The 16,023-nt window shown below is 50.1% G+C and overlaps 1 protein-coding gene across 1 annotated transcript in view; it reads right to left on the bottom strand.

Moving 5' to 3' along the window:
* The window catches only part of PTGIS (prostaglandin I2 synthase), a 57,469-nt gene extending 47,826 nt beyond the window's left edge, over window positions 1-9,643 (bottom strand). The window contains exon 1 of the mRNA XM_017541395.2: window positions 9,537-9,643. Within this exon, the coding sequence (XP_017396884.1) occupies window positions 9,537-9,610 (74 nt within the window). The 5' untranslated portion in view covers window positions 9,611-9,643. The remainder of the gene's footprint in view (window positions 1-9,536) is intronic.
* Window positions 9,644-16,023: the final 6,380 nt, after the last annotated feature.

Consider the following 16,023-nt stretch of genomic DNA (forward strand, 5'->3'; position numbering starts at 1 on the left):
TTGGTAGAGACAGGGTTTCACCATGTTGACCAGGATGGTCTCGATCTCTTGACCTCGTGATCCACCCGCCTCGGCCTCCCAAAGTGCTGGGATTACAGGCTTGAGCCACCGCACCCGGCAGGATTTTTATCTTATATATAAACGAGAAGAACTCTACCTAAGGCAGACACATTCCTCCTCTTGCCTTCGGGAATGCCCTGCTCTGTGTATGGCACGGCCGCACTTTCGTTCCTGTACTTTCTTCATAAATTTGCCTTCACTTTTTTCTGTGGACTTGCTCTAAATTCTTTCTTGAATGGGATCCAACAACCCGCTCTTGGGGTCTGGATCAGGACTGCTTTTGGGTGACAGCAGCATTATTCACAATAGCGGAAAAGTGAAAACAACCCAAGTGTTCATTGAGTGACGAATGGCTAAACAGAATGTGATGTGTGCATGCCATGGAACGCTCCTCAGCCACAAAAAGGAATGAGGTACTGACACATGCTACTATGTGGGTGAACCTTAAAACATTAAGCCCAGTGAAAGAAGCCAGACACAAAAGGCCACATATTGTGTTAATTCATTTGTATGAACTGTCCAGAATTGGGAAATCAGTAGAGATAGAAAAGAGATTAGCAGTTGCCCAGGGCCGGAGGAGGGAAAAACGGGGTGTGACTACTAATGGTTTTTTTTAGGGGTGATGAAAATATTCTGGAATTAGATGATGGTGATGATTGCACAACCCAGTGGATATACTAAAAACCATTGAATTATACACTTTAAAAGGTTATTATTTTTTTTTAAGAGACAGGGTCTTGCTCTGTTACCCAGGCTGGAGTGCAGCAGCATGTTCATAGTTGACTATAACCTCAAATGCCTGGGCTTAAATGACCCTCCAGCCTCAGCCTCCCGAGTAGCTGGCCCTATAGACACATGCCACCACACCTATTTTTTTTCTATTTTGTTTTTTTTTTTTAATAGAGACAGGGTCTTGCTGTGTCGCCTAGGTTGATCTTCAATCTGGACTCAAACACTCCCTATATTGGCCTCCCATAGTGCTGGGATTATAGGCATGAGCCACTATGCCTAGCCCAAAAAGGTGAATTTAATGGGATATGAATTATATCCCATTGAAGAAAAAAGAAAGCAGGGTGGTGTGAGACAGTGAGGGGGACTAGTTTACAGAATGTGGTCAAGGAGAGCCTCCTCGGGAGATGCCACATGAACAAAGACCAGAAGGATGAGAAGGGAGTGCTCTGAGAAGAGCAGAGAGGAGATTGTTACAAGCAGAGGTGACCGCAAGTGCAAAGGCTCCCTGGGGTGGGAGCATGCTTGGTGAGGTTTTCAAGACAGCAGGAGCCAGCGTGGCTGGAGTGGAGAACTTGGGGGCAAGAGGTTGATGATGATGCTGGAGATGACCTTGTGGACCACGAGGGCCAAGGCCAAGGTGAGAGTCTGGCTCCTATGCCACGTGTGACAAGCATCACTGGAGGGTTTGAAGCAAGAGCCAATAAGTGATGTGACCACAGTTTTTTTTTTTTTTTTTTTTTAGACAGATTCTCACTCTGTTGCCCAGGCTGGAGTGCAGTGGCGTGATCTTGGCTCATTGCAACCTCTGCCTCCCAGGTTCAAGCAATTCTCCTGCCTCAGCCTCCTAAGTAGCTGGGATTACAGGCGCATACCACCTTGCCTGGCTAATTTTTGTATTATTAGTAGAGACGGGGTTTCACCATGTTGGTTAGGCTGGTCTCGAACTCCTGACCTCGTGATCCACCCGCCTCGGCTTCCCAAAGTGCTGGGATGACAGGTGTGAGCCACCGCGCCTGGCCATGACCATGCTTTTAAAGGATCAGAGAGAGACAAGAGGAAGGAAGGAGATGTGTGAGGGAACCACTGTGACCCCCCCCCCCACCCGGAGCACAGTGTGTGGAAGCAAAGGCCATGGTCCCCGGGGAGCCAGGCCTGACATCGGAGTCTCCCATTTCCAGAACAGGGGCTTTTGTTCCATCCCGGCTGTTCAGGGAAGCAGCCACTTCTCTTCATCCTTTCCCTTCCTTCTCTACCTCCCTCTGCCCCTGTCTCCTGCTCCCTCTCTCCCTCTATCTGGCTGCCCCCAATATAACCCGAAGGGTGGGACAAGTGGTAGACAGGAGCAAATGACCCGATCTGAGGGCCGACGCTGGGAAAGATGGGAACAGAACCAAAGACGAAATCTGAGGTCCTAGGGAGTGACTCTCCCAGCCATTCCCTCCTCTCTCCAGCCTATTCCAGCTTCTCTAGTCGAAGAGGGGACTTGCAAATTTGACCTCTGTGAGTCTAAGGAGGTGCAGGGCCTTTCCTTTTCCCTCATCTTTTTGTGAGCCCCTGGGCTAAGGCAACTTCTCCTGAAGCCTCCACATGTCACCTGCCCGAGTAGCCTTGGAATAACAGGTGCATGCCTGCCCCCCTTCCAGCCCAGGCGGGAGCCCAGGGAGGCCGGCACTGAGCAGTGATTTTTCCATAAGAGGCAGGAGGGTGTGGTCATTATGAGCCCAAACTTTAGCACCACAGTTCCTGGCTTCAAATTCCAGCCACGCTTCTTGCTGGCCATGTGACTTAGCTTCTCCATGCCTCCCTTTCCTCATCTGTAAAACGGGAGCAACAATGCTACTGACTACATCGGGCTGTGCCGAGGATGAGGGGAGTTACAGGGCACCTGGCACGTGGTAGCTGGGGGGCAGTGGGAAGGACCAGTAAGATTTGTGGGCACCATTTCCCTAGTGCCAACTGTACATCAGGTGCTGTACTTGGCATTTTCCAAATGTTTCCTTGCTTGGTAATAATGGCTAACATTTAATGAGCCCTGATGGTGAGGGAGACACCACACTGAGGATTTTATCCCATTAACTCAATGACTTCTCCCCCAACCTATGAGGAAGGAATTATTACTGCCAGGCCCATTTTACAGAGGAGGAAACTGAGGTGCAGAGGGCTGAGTCATGCCAGAGGGCCCACCGTACAGGACCTGGGTTTCTCTTCCTCCCTCCCTCCCTTCCTCCCTCCCTCCCTTCCTCCCTCCCTTCTTTTCCTCCCTCCCTTCCTTTTTTTCTGATGAAGTCTCCCTCTGTAGCCCAGGCTGGAGTGCAGTGGTACGATCTCGGCTCACTGCAACCTCCGCCTCCCGGGTTCAAGCAATTCTCCTGCCTTAGCCTCCCAAGTAGCTGGGATTACAGGTACATATCACTGTACCTGGCTAATTTTTTGTATTTTTTATTAGAGATGGGGTTTCACTGTGTTGGCCAGGCTGGTCTTGAACTCCAGACCTCAGATAATCTGCCCGCCTCGGCCTCCCAAAGTGCTAGGTTCACAAGTGTGAGCCACCATGCCTGGCCTAGAGGACGTGGGTTTCTAATCCAGGCAGGTCTGGCTGCACTGCCCACCCTCTTGACACTACCCTGGCTTCCAGTCTCCCTAAGTGGGCATTTTCACCCCCATTTTGCAGGGAAATTTCAGAGATCTACCCAAATGCAGACCCTACATTTTCTCCTAAAACATCTTTGCAGGTGGGAGCAGGCTTCCTTTCCCTGCCTTTCTCCTAGCTGCGGCCGGAACTCCTCAGTGAGCCAGGTGTTATTCCTGGCAGCTTTCCTGTTTCCCCACAAAAGTCTCAAGAAGGCGTAGACAAAGGCAGGAAGCCAGGAGCCCAGGCGCCTGACCCCTGATGCTGGCTCCTCATTCCAGGGTGACTCAGCCTGCGGCCAGCGGGGACAAAGGAGGCTGTTTTGGGGCCTGCGGGCTCCAGCCTCACCCACGGACACTCTCACTTTTTTTAGGCACTGCCAGGCCCTGGTGGGCAGGGCAGTGGGCCCTGACTTTTCCATCCCCAGCTCCTGCCCACACAGCCCGTTTCCTGCCCACCCTGGGTGAGATGCCAAGGCATCTTTTCTGATTTCCTGCTGGAGCCCATCATGTGGGTTCCTCTAAAAACTGCCTAGTCCTCACTCCCTGACCGCACCGCCACCTCTGCCGCCCGCCCTGGATCTCTCTCCCACTTGACCCTTTGTGAACCAGGGAAAGGAGTCAAGGATGGAATGTCACCTGCCTCCGTGCCCATGACGTATCACACCTTCACTAAATGGAAGCTCCGTGAGGCCAGGGACGTGTTCACTCCAGCACTCAGAACAGTGCCTGGTCTGAATGAATCATGTATGTGGTAGGTGCTCAATGGACAGCACATGCCTCCCAGAGTTGCTGAGAGGAATAAGAGCGCCAACACAGGTTAAGTGCCTGACACAGAGGCCATCTTCTAGATTACCCAGAGCAGAAGCCGGCATCGTTCAGCTGTGCAATGTTGGGTAGACTGCCCAACCTCTCTGTTCAGTCATTTCAACTCAATGCAGGGCCTTAAGCTCTGGGAGGATTTGATGGGGAAAAAAGGGGGCTTAGTTGCCCAGCTGAGCTAGAGCATCCAGAAATTCTGTTTAACCTGCTTAACCCATTCTTCCCCAAGCGCTCACCCCCAGGCCTCTAGGGTTTTCAGTCTGCCATTAACAGTGTTTCCCAGATGCTCTTCCATACCTGCCCCCCGCTGCTAACACTGTGCAGAAAAAGCACATGGCCTTGCCCTAGTTTTTGTTTTTTGGTTTTTGAAATAGACAAATTCACAGAATTATTTCTCAACATAAGAAAAAAACAGCAGACAAAGTCCAGTGGTAACTAGAGTAGCTGCATGTTGGAGAGGCAATAGGGAGGAGAGGGGACTGTGGCAAGGTTTAGAGAGGGCGCTACCACTGAGTGCCGGGAAAGTGTTGCTAGATCTTCTCATTTTTCACAAAAAGTTGGAAATCTAGATTTTTGGGTATAGAATCCCCCAATTTTCTTCCCTTGTCCCACACAGCACAAACCCAGCCAACCAGGGTGCATCCAGTCACAGACCACTGTTGGGTGACCTCTGGTTGGTGCACGTTAGAATGAGGCAGACTTATTTGTGCCTAGAAATTCTGCATCCTGCAGGGGCTCAGACCAGCCGCTGGGCCACAGGGACACTCCCTGATGCCACTATTCCCTCTGGACCCCCAGAAAAGGGGCCTCCCAACCAAGAGATCTCCCTCAATGCTCCTTGTGGTGGTCACACAAGCCCAAAGAAAGAGATGCAGTGGTCTGGTGATGTGGCTGGGGCTTAAGAGACCACTTCCGTGGGCCACCTCAAAGGACAGATAAACTGAGGCCTGGAAGCAAGAAGAATGTTTCTGATACTCACAAGGCAAATCAATTAGCCTCAATGGGCACACAAGCGAGACTCCTAACTCTCAGCTCACCACCCTCATGTTCACTGAATGAGGCTTGACACTTCTTGCTGTAATTGCAGAACTTTGAATTTGAACTGGGAACTAGATGATATTAAGAATTATCTTTTTATATTCTCAGGCAAGAAAATGGAATTGTGGTTGTCATTTTGAAATGCGTTCTAAAATATTCAAGGGTGAAATATGCCATCTCTCATTTTTTAAACAATGTTAATGACTGTCAAATCAAGGTATGGGTACATAGGGGTTCTTACAGTACTCTTTTTCTTTTTCTGTATAGTTGAAATGCCTCCTAATTTAAAAGTTTTAAATTAAATTCCAGAGGTAAAGACTGAGTAGCTCACTCCCAGAAGTAGTGGTTTCTTACTGGGATAAGCATGAATTTTGGAGCTACCTAGATGTGAAATATAATTTTTGTGTGACCTTGGGAAAGTCACTTCATCATTTTAAACCTCAGCTGTATAAGAGTGATGGAAATTACCTTAAGGCTTGGTCAGGATAAAGAAATAAGACAAGGAAGCTGGAGAGCCTTGCTTATTTCAGCCCAAACTAGAAGACCGTTCACACAGCATGAGGGTCACTCACTTGTTCATTCATTTGTCCTTCTTTAAGAATCTTTTGCTTGCAGTTGCATCTCTTATTATCTTAAGGTCACACGGTAGTAAGACTTTTGAGTGTTCGGATTACCAGTATAATGTGTGGAAAGTGAGAATTCATTCTTCTCGTGAATTACAAATTCTGGCAAGACCAGGCGCAGTGGCTCACACCTGTAATTCCGGCACTTTGGGAGGCTGTGGTGGGAGGATCACTTGAGCTCAGGAGTTTGAGGCCATCCTGGACCACACAGCAAGACCCCATCTCTACAAAATATTTTAAAATTAACTGGGCATGGTGGTGCACACGTGCAGTCCTAGCTACTCAGGAGACTAAGTTGAGAGGATCACTTGAGCCCAGGAGTTCAAGGCTCAAGTAAGCTATAATTGTACACTGTACTCCAGCCTGGGCGACAGTGTGAAATTCTCTCTCTCAAAATAAAAGCTAAAAATTCTTGCAGCCCAGAATTTTAATCCAGACAGGCCTGGAGCAAGTTGCTTAACCTTTCTGAGCCTGTTTCCTCCTCTGTAAAATGGAGATAACCAGAGTGTCCCTAGCTGAGCTGGAAAGAGATCGAGATTAGGGATCTACACTGGGGTTCCCAGGGTCCATGCACCTGCCCTCAAGCTGCCAGTGACCCTCATTCCCACACTTCTCCCCACTGCCCACTGTTGACCCTTCCAAGGTGCCCACAGGTACCTTAGAAGTCAAAGGCTTAGCCAGGCACAGTGGCTCACACCTGTAATCCCAGCACTTTGGGAGGCCGAGGCAGGTGGATCACCTGAGATCAGAAGTTTGAGACCAGCCTGGCTAACATGGTGAAACCCCATTCCTACTAAAAATACAAAAAATTAGCCGGACATGGTGGCATGCACTTATAATCCCAGTTACTCAGGAGGCTGAGGCAGGAGAATCAGTTGAACCCAGGAGGCAGAGGTTGCAGTGAGCCTAGGTCGCACCATTGCACTCCAGCTTGGGCAACAAGAGCGAAACTCTGTCTCAAAAAAAGGCTCACCCCCAAAGATAAATTTGCTCTCCAGATTGACAGTCAGCAAGAATTAGCCAAAATAATTTAAAAACTGTCTCTGCCTCAGTTTCCCAATCTTTAAAATGGAGATTTTAAAGATAGGGAAACTGAGGCAGACAACAGTTATTCAACTTGACCATATTTCCATAGGTTGGGAATTTTCATATGTCTAGAATGCCAGGCTGGGCATGGACATAGGTACGGGGGCGGAGGGAGATGTGGAGGGCTGGGGGGTAACGGAGGGGAGAGGAGAAGGCCAGAAGGACACACCTGTAATCCCAGAACTTTGGGAGGCTGAGGTGGGCAAATCACTTCAGGTCAGGAGCTCAAGACCAGCCTGGCCAACATGGGGAAACCCTCCCTTGTACTAACAATACAAAAGTTAGCTGGGCATGGTGGCACATGCCTGTAGTCCCAGCTACTTGGGAGGGTGAGGCGGGAGGACCGCTGGAGCCTAAAAGGCAGAATTGCAGTGAGAGGAGATCATGCCACTGCACTCTAGCCCAAGTGAGAATGCAGCACTCTGAAGTAGCAGAAACACTGGAAACAACCTAGGAGTCCATCAAAAGGACAAAAGAAGCCACAACGTCTTCACATGCTGGAAGACTCCAGAGAGGATCAAAAGAATGGATTTCATCTCCATGTAGCAAAAAGATCTTCTTACAGAAAAAAGAACGATGTCAAAACTAAAATCTGGACCGGGCACCATGGCTCACAGCTGTAATCCCAGCACTTTGGGAGGCTGAGGCGGGAAGATCATGAGGTCAAGAGATCAAGACCACCCTGGCCAATAAGGTGAAACCTTGTCTGTACTAAAAAATACAAAAATTAGCTGGGCGTGGTGGCACGCCCCTGTAGTCCCAGCTACTCGGGAGGCTGAGGCAGGACAATCGCTTGAACCCAGGAGGCAGAGGTTGCAGTGAGCCGAGATCGCGCCACTGCACTCCAGACTGGGCAACAGAGCAAGTCTCCAAACAAACAAACAAAAAACTAAACTCAAATCTGGAGTGAAAAGAACAAGCGTAATGTCTGAAAACATTTCTATACAGCATATTGAAAAAGTGTGACAACTCAGGAAAAATAATTCATTTCTTCATGGGGACATTTATTCACTGTTTTTCTTTTCTTTTTTTAAGGCAAATGATTGATTACATAGTTGTAAATTTCAGCTGAAAATGTGTCTGGAGGGTGAAGAAAAATACAGTGAGCTTATGGTGGGAAAACTCAAATAACATATTGTTTAAAAATCAAAAAGTTCCCAACGTTTCCAGAATTTTCAGACACGTATGTAAACTAACTCACTCTCTCTTACGTGGCTCTGTATTAGCTACAAGCTCATGTCTATGGATGTAAGAGTAATTTTTAAAACATCTGGGAGACTGAGGAGATATGAAGATTAAACGCAATGCGGTAACTTGGGGCCAGATCCTGGAACAAAAGAGGACAGTAATGGGAAAGTTGATAAAATCCCCAAAGTTTGAAGTTTCGTTAAGAGTAATGGACCAGTGTTGGTTTTTTAGTCGTGACAAATGTCCGATAACGATGTAAGATGTTAACAATGGGGAAAACGGGGTTAGCGAAACACAGGAATTTTTGTACTATATTTGCAACTTTCTGTAAATCCCAAACTAGTCTAAAATAAAAAGTATATGTATTTTTAAATCTGGAAGTTTCCACCCAGACTGGGCAACAGGAGAGGCCCAGAGAAGGGGAGAGGACTAGACGTCAGGAGCTGGGGGAGGACTAAGGGGCTTCCGTCTTACCTCTAACAGGGTGAATATTTGTTTTAAGTCGAATGCATTCAGCTATTCCTTGTGCTTTTCAAATTAATTTTTAAAATATTTTATAAAAGAAGAACTACAGCTATCTCCTTGATTTGAGGCAGTGAGTCTTTACTTTTTCTTCTAAATCACAGCTGCTCAATGGAGCCAGAAAACCTTCAGGACCAGGAGGCTGTGACATCCAGCCCTGGCTCGCTCTGTCCAGGCCGTGGGACCTCAGGGGAAGGTAGAACCCTTCACACGTCTCAGTTTCTCCCTGGCAAATGAAATTTCTGAGCCCACAGACTCCCCTCTTCGGGGAAGATGGTTCCAGGGCATGATAAGGACACCCCCCAGGGGCTCTGCACTCTGCAGGCTCAACGCTCCCATCTGTGTAATGGGTTGAGGAGCGAGGCTACCCCTATAGGGTGCCGAAAGCAAGGCCGGGTTTGACAGCGAGTGGGCGGGTGCCGAGTGCTGACAGAGGCTGCAGAGTGGAAAGCGTTTCCTCCACCCGGGCCACGCCGAGGCTGTCCCCGCGCCGCTCCCCGCCCACAGACCCTCGGTCCTCACCTGAAACCCCCTCCCAGGTCCCTGCCGTCGCGCTAAGGGCCAGACCCGGACTTGTCGCGGTGGGCGATCCGCTCCCTGAGACCCACCGGCCCCCGCACCTCCCACCTTGCGCGTTCTTGGCAGGGGCCGCACGCGGCCTGGCCCCCTCCCCCGGGTGCGGGGCCCCGGGACTCCCACGTCCGAGGGTCTCCCCCGCTTGGGATCCTGGGGCTGGACTCGGACCAAGCCGGCCGCGGGCTCCGAAACCCCAGGGCTGCAGCCCAGGCGGGAGCCGCCCCCTTTGTCCAGCGAGGCCGGGCGGAGCGGGGCACTCACCGCGTGCGGCGGCGGCTCAGCAGCAGCAGCAGCAGCAGCGCGGCCAGGAGGCCGAGGAGCGCAGCCCAGGACATCGCGGGGCTGGCGGCGCTGGCGGGGCTGGCGGGGCTGGCGGCGCTGGCGGGGCTGGCGGGGCTGGCGGGGCTGGCGGGGCCGGCTGCCTGGCCCACCCTCAGGTAAAGTTCCCCGCCCCCACCCGCCGCGCCCCTCCCACTCCGGCCACCCGGCCAGCTTCGCGGCGGGATGGCGGGGGATGGGACCCTCCGAGGTCCACAGGGGTCCACCCGCCCGGGGCTCTCTGGGAGAACCCCCCTTACCGCCCCCGCGCTCCTGCCGGGACGGAAAATGTGGGAGGGAGGGGAGGGCAGAGGGAGAGGAGTGGGGTGGAGGGGATGTGGAGGGCTGGGGGGTGATGGAGGGGAGGGGAGAAGGACAGGATGTGCAGGGAGGAAGGGATTGTATGTGGGGAGGGAAGAGGGGTGGGAAAGATGGGAGGGGACTTTGAGGAAGGGAGGGGAGGGAATCTGGGAAGTCCGAGGGGCCCTGGGGAAATAGTGAAGTAGGCATGGGGAGGAAGGGGCAGTGTGGGGAAGAGAAAATGTGATAGAAGGGGATGAACATGGGAGGAGTGTGGGGGTCAGGAGGGGCTTTCCCACCACATTCCACATTCCACCTAGACGGAGGGCACCCCCCGAGACCCTTCTTCACCCCATCCCCCAGCCCAGGCGTGCTGGAGACCTGGAGCTTTCCATTCTGTGGTCTGGGTTGGGAGGGCCGCGCTGGATTATAACGCAGCCTACAGTATCTTCAGTAGCTACTGGGCAGACTGGGCAGGGGTAAAAGGAAGCCTCAGGGAGTCCCCTCATCCTCACCTGCTTAGGGGACAGATGATGCTCGTGAGGCATGCGCCCTCCACCAGCATGTTAGGGCCTCCGGATGTGGTGACCCTTGTCACTGCTACCTGGTGCTTGGGGCGCCAGTCCCCTGTGCCCGCGCCTCTGCAGGGGACCACCCCAGGGTGCTGATGAGAACTGGAGCTCCAGGCTAGAATGCCTGGGCATCAGACCAGCCTTGCTCTGTGCCCCTGCCTCTACCATCCCTATTCCCACCCTGGGAAGTCTTGGGCAGCTAGCTTAACCTCTCTGAGCCCACCTTCTTAGCAGAGTTGTGCTTACCTCCGGGGCTGTTGTGAAGAATTGACAATAAAAGGAATTGCAAACTGCTGAGTGCTTGGCACATGTCAGTTTTATGAAGCCATGGGCTGAACCTGAAGCTAAGACCCAGGAGGTCTGGTTCTAGTTCTGTATCCACCAATTCAGTGCCGGGTGAGCTTAGGCACGTTTCACTCCATCTTCCCAGCAGAGCTCTGGAGAAGCTCTTGCTCCTCCCTGCTCTCCTGGCTTCTGTCCTTATCAGCCAGAGTCCTGACAATACCTTTCAAGAACCAGCATGATTCACCCCTTCTCACCTTTACCTCCCTGGCTTCATGCCCCCCACTCTCACCCTCACCCACTCTGCTCCAGCCACGCTGATCTCCCCATCTTTCCCTAGAGGTCCCACTGCAGGGCCTCTGTGCATGCTGTTCCATCTGCTCAGAGCATTCGTCCCTGGGAGACGTGCACGGCCCACTCTTTCCATCACTTTCCCGGTCCCTCTGCCTCTGCTCAGCTGTCACCGCAGAGAAGCCTATTTGACCACCTGGTCTAAAGCAATCGTCCCACCACACTAGTGCCGTAACCTGTTACTGATTTTTTGTTTGATTTTTGGTAGGGTGCTTTTTTGTTGTTTTTTGGCAGTACTTCACATGTCCTGCTATCAGCTTCAAGATTCATTTATTTGCCTGCTTAATGTCAGCTGTCAAGGCAGCCAGATGACCCCTCTGTGGCCTCAGCAGATTCAGAACAGCAAGAGGCAAAGGAGTTTCCTGAACCTCTTGTTTATTTTTCCAGCTTATCTGCCAGCGAAGCCAGCAATCCCAAAAAGGCTGCAGAATGGGCCCGGAGGATTTTCTCCAAATTTGGGGAGTTCTGCAGGGCTGTCTGCTAACAGTGGGGTTCACAGCCGGGCTTGGCTAATACTCAGCTGTGTGACCCCAGGCAGACTGCACCACCTCGCCAAGTTGGGGTTCCTCATTGACAGAATGGGGAAAAGGGAACCTCATGGAGTTGAGGTAAGGAACAAACGACCTAGTCCACGGGACACACCTATGTGAGTGCCTGTCACACCATGAGCATCAGGGAAAGTTAACTGTAATTAGTACTTACACCAGTTCAGCTCCTCTCCATTGACTGTGATCAGGCTTGGTCTTGATTTTCTTATCTGAAAAATGGGAAGAACAGTTTCTTCTTCATGGGACTGCTGTGAGAACTGAATTAAATGACAAGAGAAAGAAATCACCCAGCACAGGGTCTGGTGTAAAATAGGTGCTCAATAAATATTAGCTCTTCTACTCCCCACCCCTGGCTTCAGTGCAGACCAGCATCACCTCAGTACAAATTTCTCTCCCAAGTATTCTCTTCCCTTCTCAACTCATAGACAAAATCCTCCCAGGGAGGGAGATGCAGCTGCTCACACACCAAAGAGAGATGAATATGAGCCTCTGGTTCTTCCCGTATTTGTTCAGGAGTTGGCAGGTGTGTAGGGTGGTGGCCAGGCCCTCTTCCCAGAGAATGACCTGCCATGGGTCTGAGCCAGTCCAGGAAATCCATCTTTGCTAGCGATTTGTCGGGAGGTGGCACCTTCCGGACATCTGTTGGGGGCTTCTAGAAAAAAAGTGTTTCCTTCTGATTTGCCTTCTCTTCTGCTTTGGGGGCTGTTGTGTGCGAATGTGATTGGTGGAGGTGTGGGGGTTTGTAGTGTTATGAGAGGCCAGGAAAACTGCAGACCCCAAACCAGAGCTGCAGAATCACCATCCTTGGAACCACCCAACTATAGACGTCTCGTTTAATGAGCTAACCACACGTCTGTGCTAAGACACCATGAGTCAGATTTTTCTATTACTTGCAGCCAAAGACATTCCCAACTGAGATGGCCTTCTATGCATGGCTGAGGGGAGGATCAAATGAGGCGATAATGCATCTGAAGCACCTCTGCAGGACTGGCTCATATGCGAATTCAAAAATGTTGCTTTATCTTATTATTTTTACTTTTCTTACTGTGCAGGCTCTCTGTTCATCAGGCTATTAGAACATCCAACCCTCTGGCTATGGCATCTTGGAGGAACAGGCGGGCAGCTCTCCCATTCCACCAAGCCTCTGCTTTCTTCCCTGGCCACTGTGGGTTGTGAGGATAATGTCAAGTCCCAACCCAGTTAGAACACAGGTATTGGAAACAGATGCTTGGTCCTGCAAAGAAAAATCAGAACTGAGAACAAAGGATCTCTTGGGAAGGCAATTTTGCTTTCTGCAGAAAGGGTACTGCTCATTAGCAGGCTAATCAGCAGAATTTTGCCTGGGAAAGGGAACTCTTCTGCCCTTACACCCCTGCTTTCACTCTTCCAAGGATCTGGTCTGATTCATGTCTGCGTCGTAAAGACTACAAATAAACTGTGTCAGGAAAGGAAAATAGTACGTGTATTGCCTTCTTTGAGGCTAAACATCAGTCCCAACAGACGGGGCAGTTTTAAATATATATATTTTTTGTAACAATAGCTCTAACCGTAGTTGGTAATTTATGCCATTTGAAACACTTTTTCATAACAGTTTTATTTAATTCCCACAAAGACCCTATAAAATGGATACTGTTATTATTCCGAATTCACGGACGGTAAAATCGAGCTCCAGAAGGAGTCAGTTCACCCAAGGTCACATAGTACTTTCTTTGATAAGCTAGAGCATGAGGATTTGATGTCTTCTTAGGACAAGCTAACTTACTTGCTGGTGCTGCAAACACACTCTGGGCCTTCCCACCTCCATACCTTTGCTGGTGCTATTGACCTGCCTGGAAGCCTCCTCTTTCTCTTCCTTTTGGTTTTTCCAGATCTGTTATGTGTAGGTCCTCCGTGAGAGCCAAGGTGAGATGAGACATACTAAAGACTTATTGAGGAAGTGTCAGGGAGTAAAATGAAGAGGGGGCCAGAGGGGGCTGGGAGAAAGGGACAGAAAGAAGGAGGAAGAATGGGAGGAAGGGACAGAGGAAAGAAGGGACTGTGGGCTGCAGTGCATTCTTAGAAAGTTCAAGGCTGGTCAGGTGTGGTGGCTCATGCCTGTAATCCAGCACTTTGGGAGGCTGAGGCGGGTGAATCATTTGAGATCAGAAGTTCAAGACCAGCCTGGCCAACATGGCGAAACCCCATCTCTACTAAAAATACAAAAAAATAGCTGGATGTGATGGTGGGCGCCTGTAATCCCAGCTACTTGGGAGGCTGAGGCAGAAGAATCGCTTGAACCCGGGAGGCGGAGGTTGCAGTGAGCGGAGACTGCACCACTGCACTTCAGCCTGCATGACAGAGTGACACTTTGTCTTGAAAAGAAAAGAAAATGTAGGGCTAACAGGTTGTGCTTGAGCCTCCTGAGGAGCCCTGTGTCTCCCAAGAACAAACCTGCCTCCCCTGTGGCTAGGAGCAAACCCTGGAAAGCATGGCTTATCTATCAATCAGGCTCCCCCACTGGAGATCAGAGAGGTGTGTTTTCATGACTGCTGCAGCCATGGAAGGAAGCACAGCTGCCATCTAAAATCGGAACAATGTAAGAATAAATTCTTCCACTTATAGAAGCTAAGAGAGGTTGAGAGGTGGAGGGGAAGGACAGACCCAAACGGCAACGTTTCTGGTGTTTTTGTGCTGCTAAAGAGAGTGGTAAACTCAAGTCTTCAGGCAAGTATTGCAAATGAATGAAGTGAGCCAGTCACATCAGGAAGGCAACAGGGAAGGATGGCAACAGTGGAAAACTAGAGAGGGCTGCCCCATCCAAAAGGAAGCAGCTTCTATCAGTTTCAGCCAGCTAAAGCCATGTAGAAATACATGCCCAGTGCAGCCAGATCTCCAGATTCAGGAAAAGCCAGAAATAATGGCTCAGATTATTTAAAAATACTGCACAGACCAACAACACACACATGTCCCTTGATTTTTAGCCCTGGAGTCTAGTCGTGCCAAGGGCAAGTGGTTTAAACATTTGGGGTATGCAAAATAGGTTTGGAGTTTGAATGTTGGACAAAACTGCTCTGTAGAATTAAGGAAGGACAACAGAGTTTTAGGAGGAAGCCTGAAAGAGGACGCAAAGACCAGACTGACTTGAGGGCGGATTGAGGGCCTGTTTACAAAATCAGCCAGTGTGACATCCCCGTGGAATTAGGAGCTGATAAATTGATAAATGACCATTTCTATTGGTGATGTGTCATACTGAGTGTTTAGTAGTTTGCTGTCTTAGGCTGTGGAATAGCACCACACATACACTCATATGCATACACACTCATACACACACATATACACTACTCTCACACACACACGTTGCCCCATTTACCCCCAAAATATTCAGGAACAATCTGCTACATATGTCAGATGACCAACACATTCTGGTTTGCCCAGACTTTCCCGGTTTTAGCACTGGGAAACCCCTCAGTCCTGGGTAAACCAGGAAGGTTGGTCACGCTATCACCACATCCCAGCATAGCGTGTGAGTGGCCAGAGATTGGGTCAGAGCTGTGGCAGCCACCTTGGAGCCTGAGGAGAGTCTTTGCTAAGTCACACAATTAATTAGCCACCCCTGGAACTGTGTTGCAGTAGATTAGATCATAGTCTCCAATTCTTACCCACTCCCTGTATCAGAATTAAACATTCACGCCCTTGGCTGCAGGGCTGTGGGGCTTCCCACTATGAGCAGAGAATAATATCTCTCTGACTCAGTGATGATGGACTCGGGCCTGTGACTCGATTTGACCAGTGGGGGATGAAGAAATGACCAGTTGCCAGTTCTCAGTAGAGGTTTCATGAGGAATCACAGATTTCCACTTGACTTTGCTTTCTGCCTTGAGCCATGACCCACAGAGCACACCTGAACTCAGCCTGCAGCCTGAAGCAGAGAACCCCTAGCTGACCTGCAGAAGTCCGAGGAAGAAAGTGTACATGTGTTGTTACAGGTCATGGAGATTTTGGGATCTTCTTTTTGTTTTTTTTGAGACGGAGCTTCGCTCTTGTTACCCAGGCTGGAGTGCAATGGTGCGATCTCAGCTCACCACAACCTCAGCCTCCTGGGTTCAAGCAATTCTCCTGCCTCAGCCTCCCAAGTAGCTGGGATTACAGGCGTGCACCATCATGCCTAGCTAATTTTTGTATTTTTAGTAGAGACGGGGTTTCACCTTGTTGACCAGGATGGTCTTGATCTCTCGACCTCGTGAGGGATCTTCTTAAGCAACAAGAATTGACTAAGGTATACTTTATCTCTGGAATTCTTGGAATCCCTTTGGTTGAATAGTCTTTGTACCGTTTAAATAAGAATAGGCTGCTTTCTACTCTTGGAGCCTTGGTATTCTCATCTCTACAAGAGGATGA

This window comes from Cebus imitator, unplaced genomic scaffold (genome assembly GCF_001604975.1).
Source record: "Cebus imitator isolate Cc_AM_T3 unplaced genomic scaffold, Cebus_imitator-1.0 Scaffold132, whole genome shotgun sequence".
NCBI classification, from domain to species: Eukaryota; Metazoa; Chordata; class Mammalia; order Primates; family Cebidae; genus Cebus; species Cebus imitator.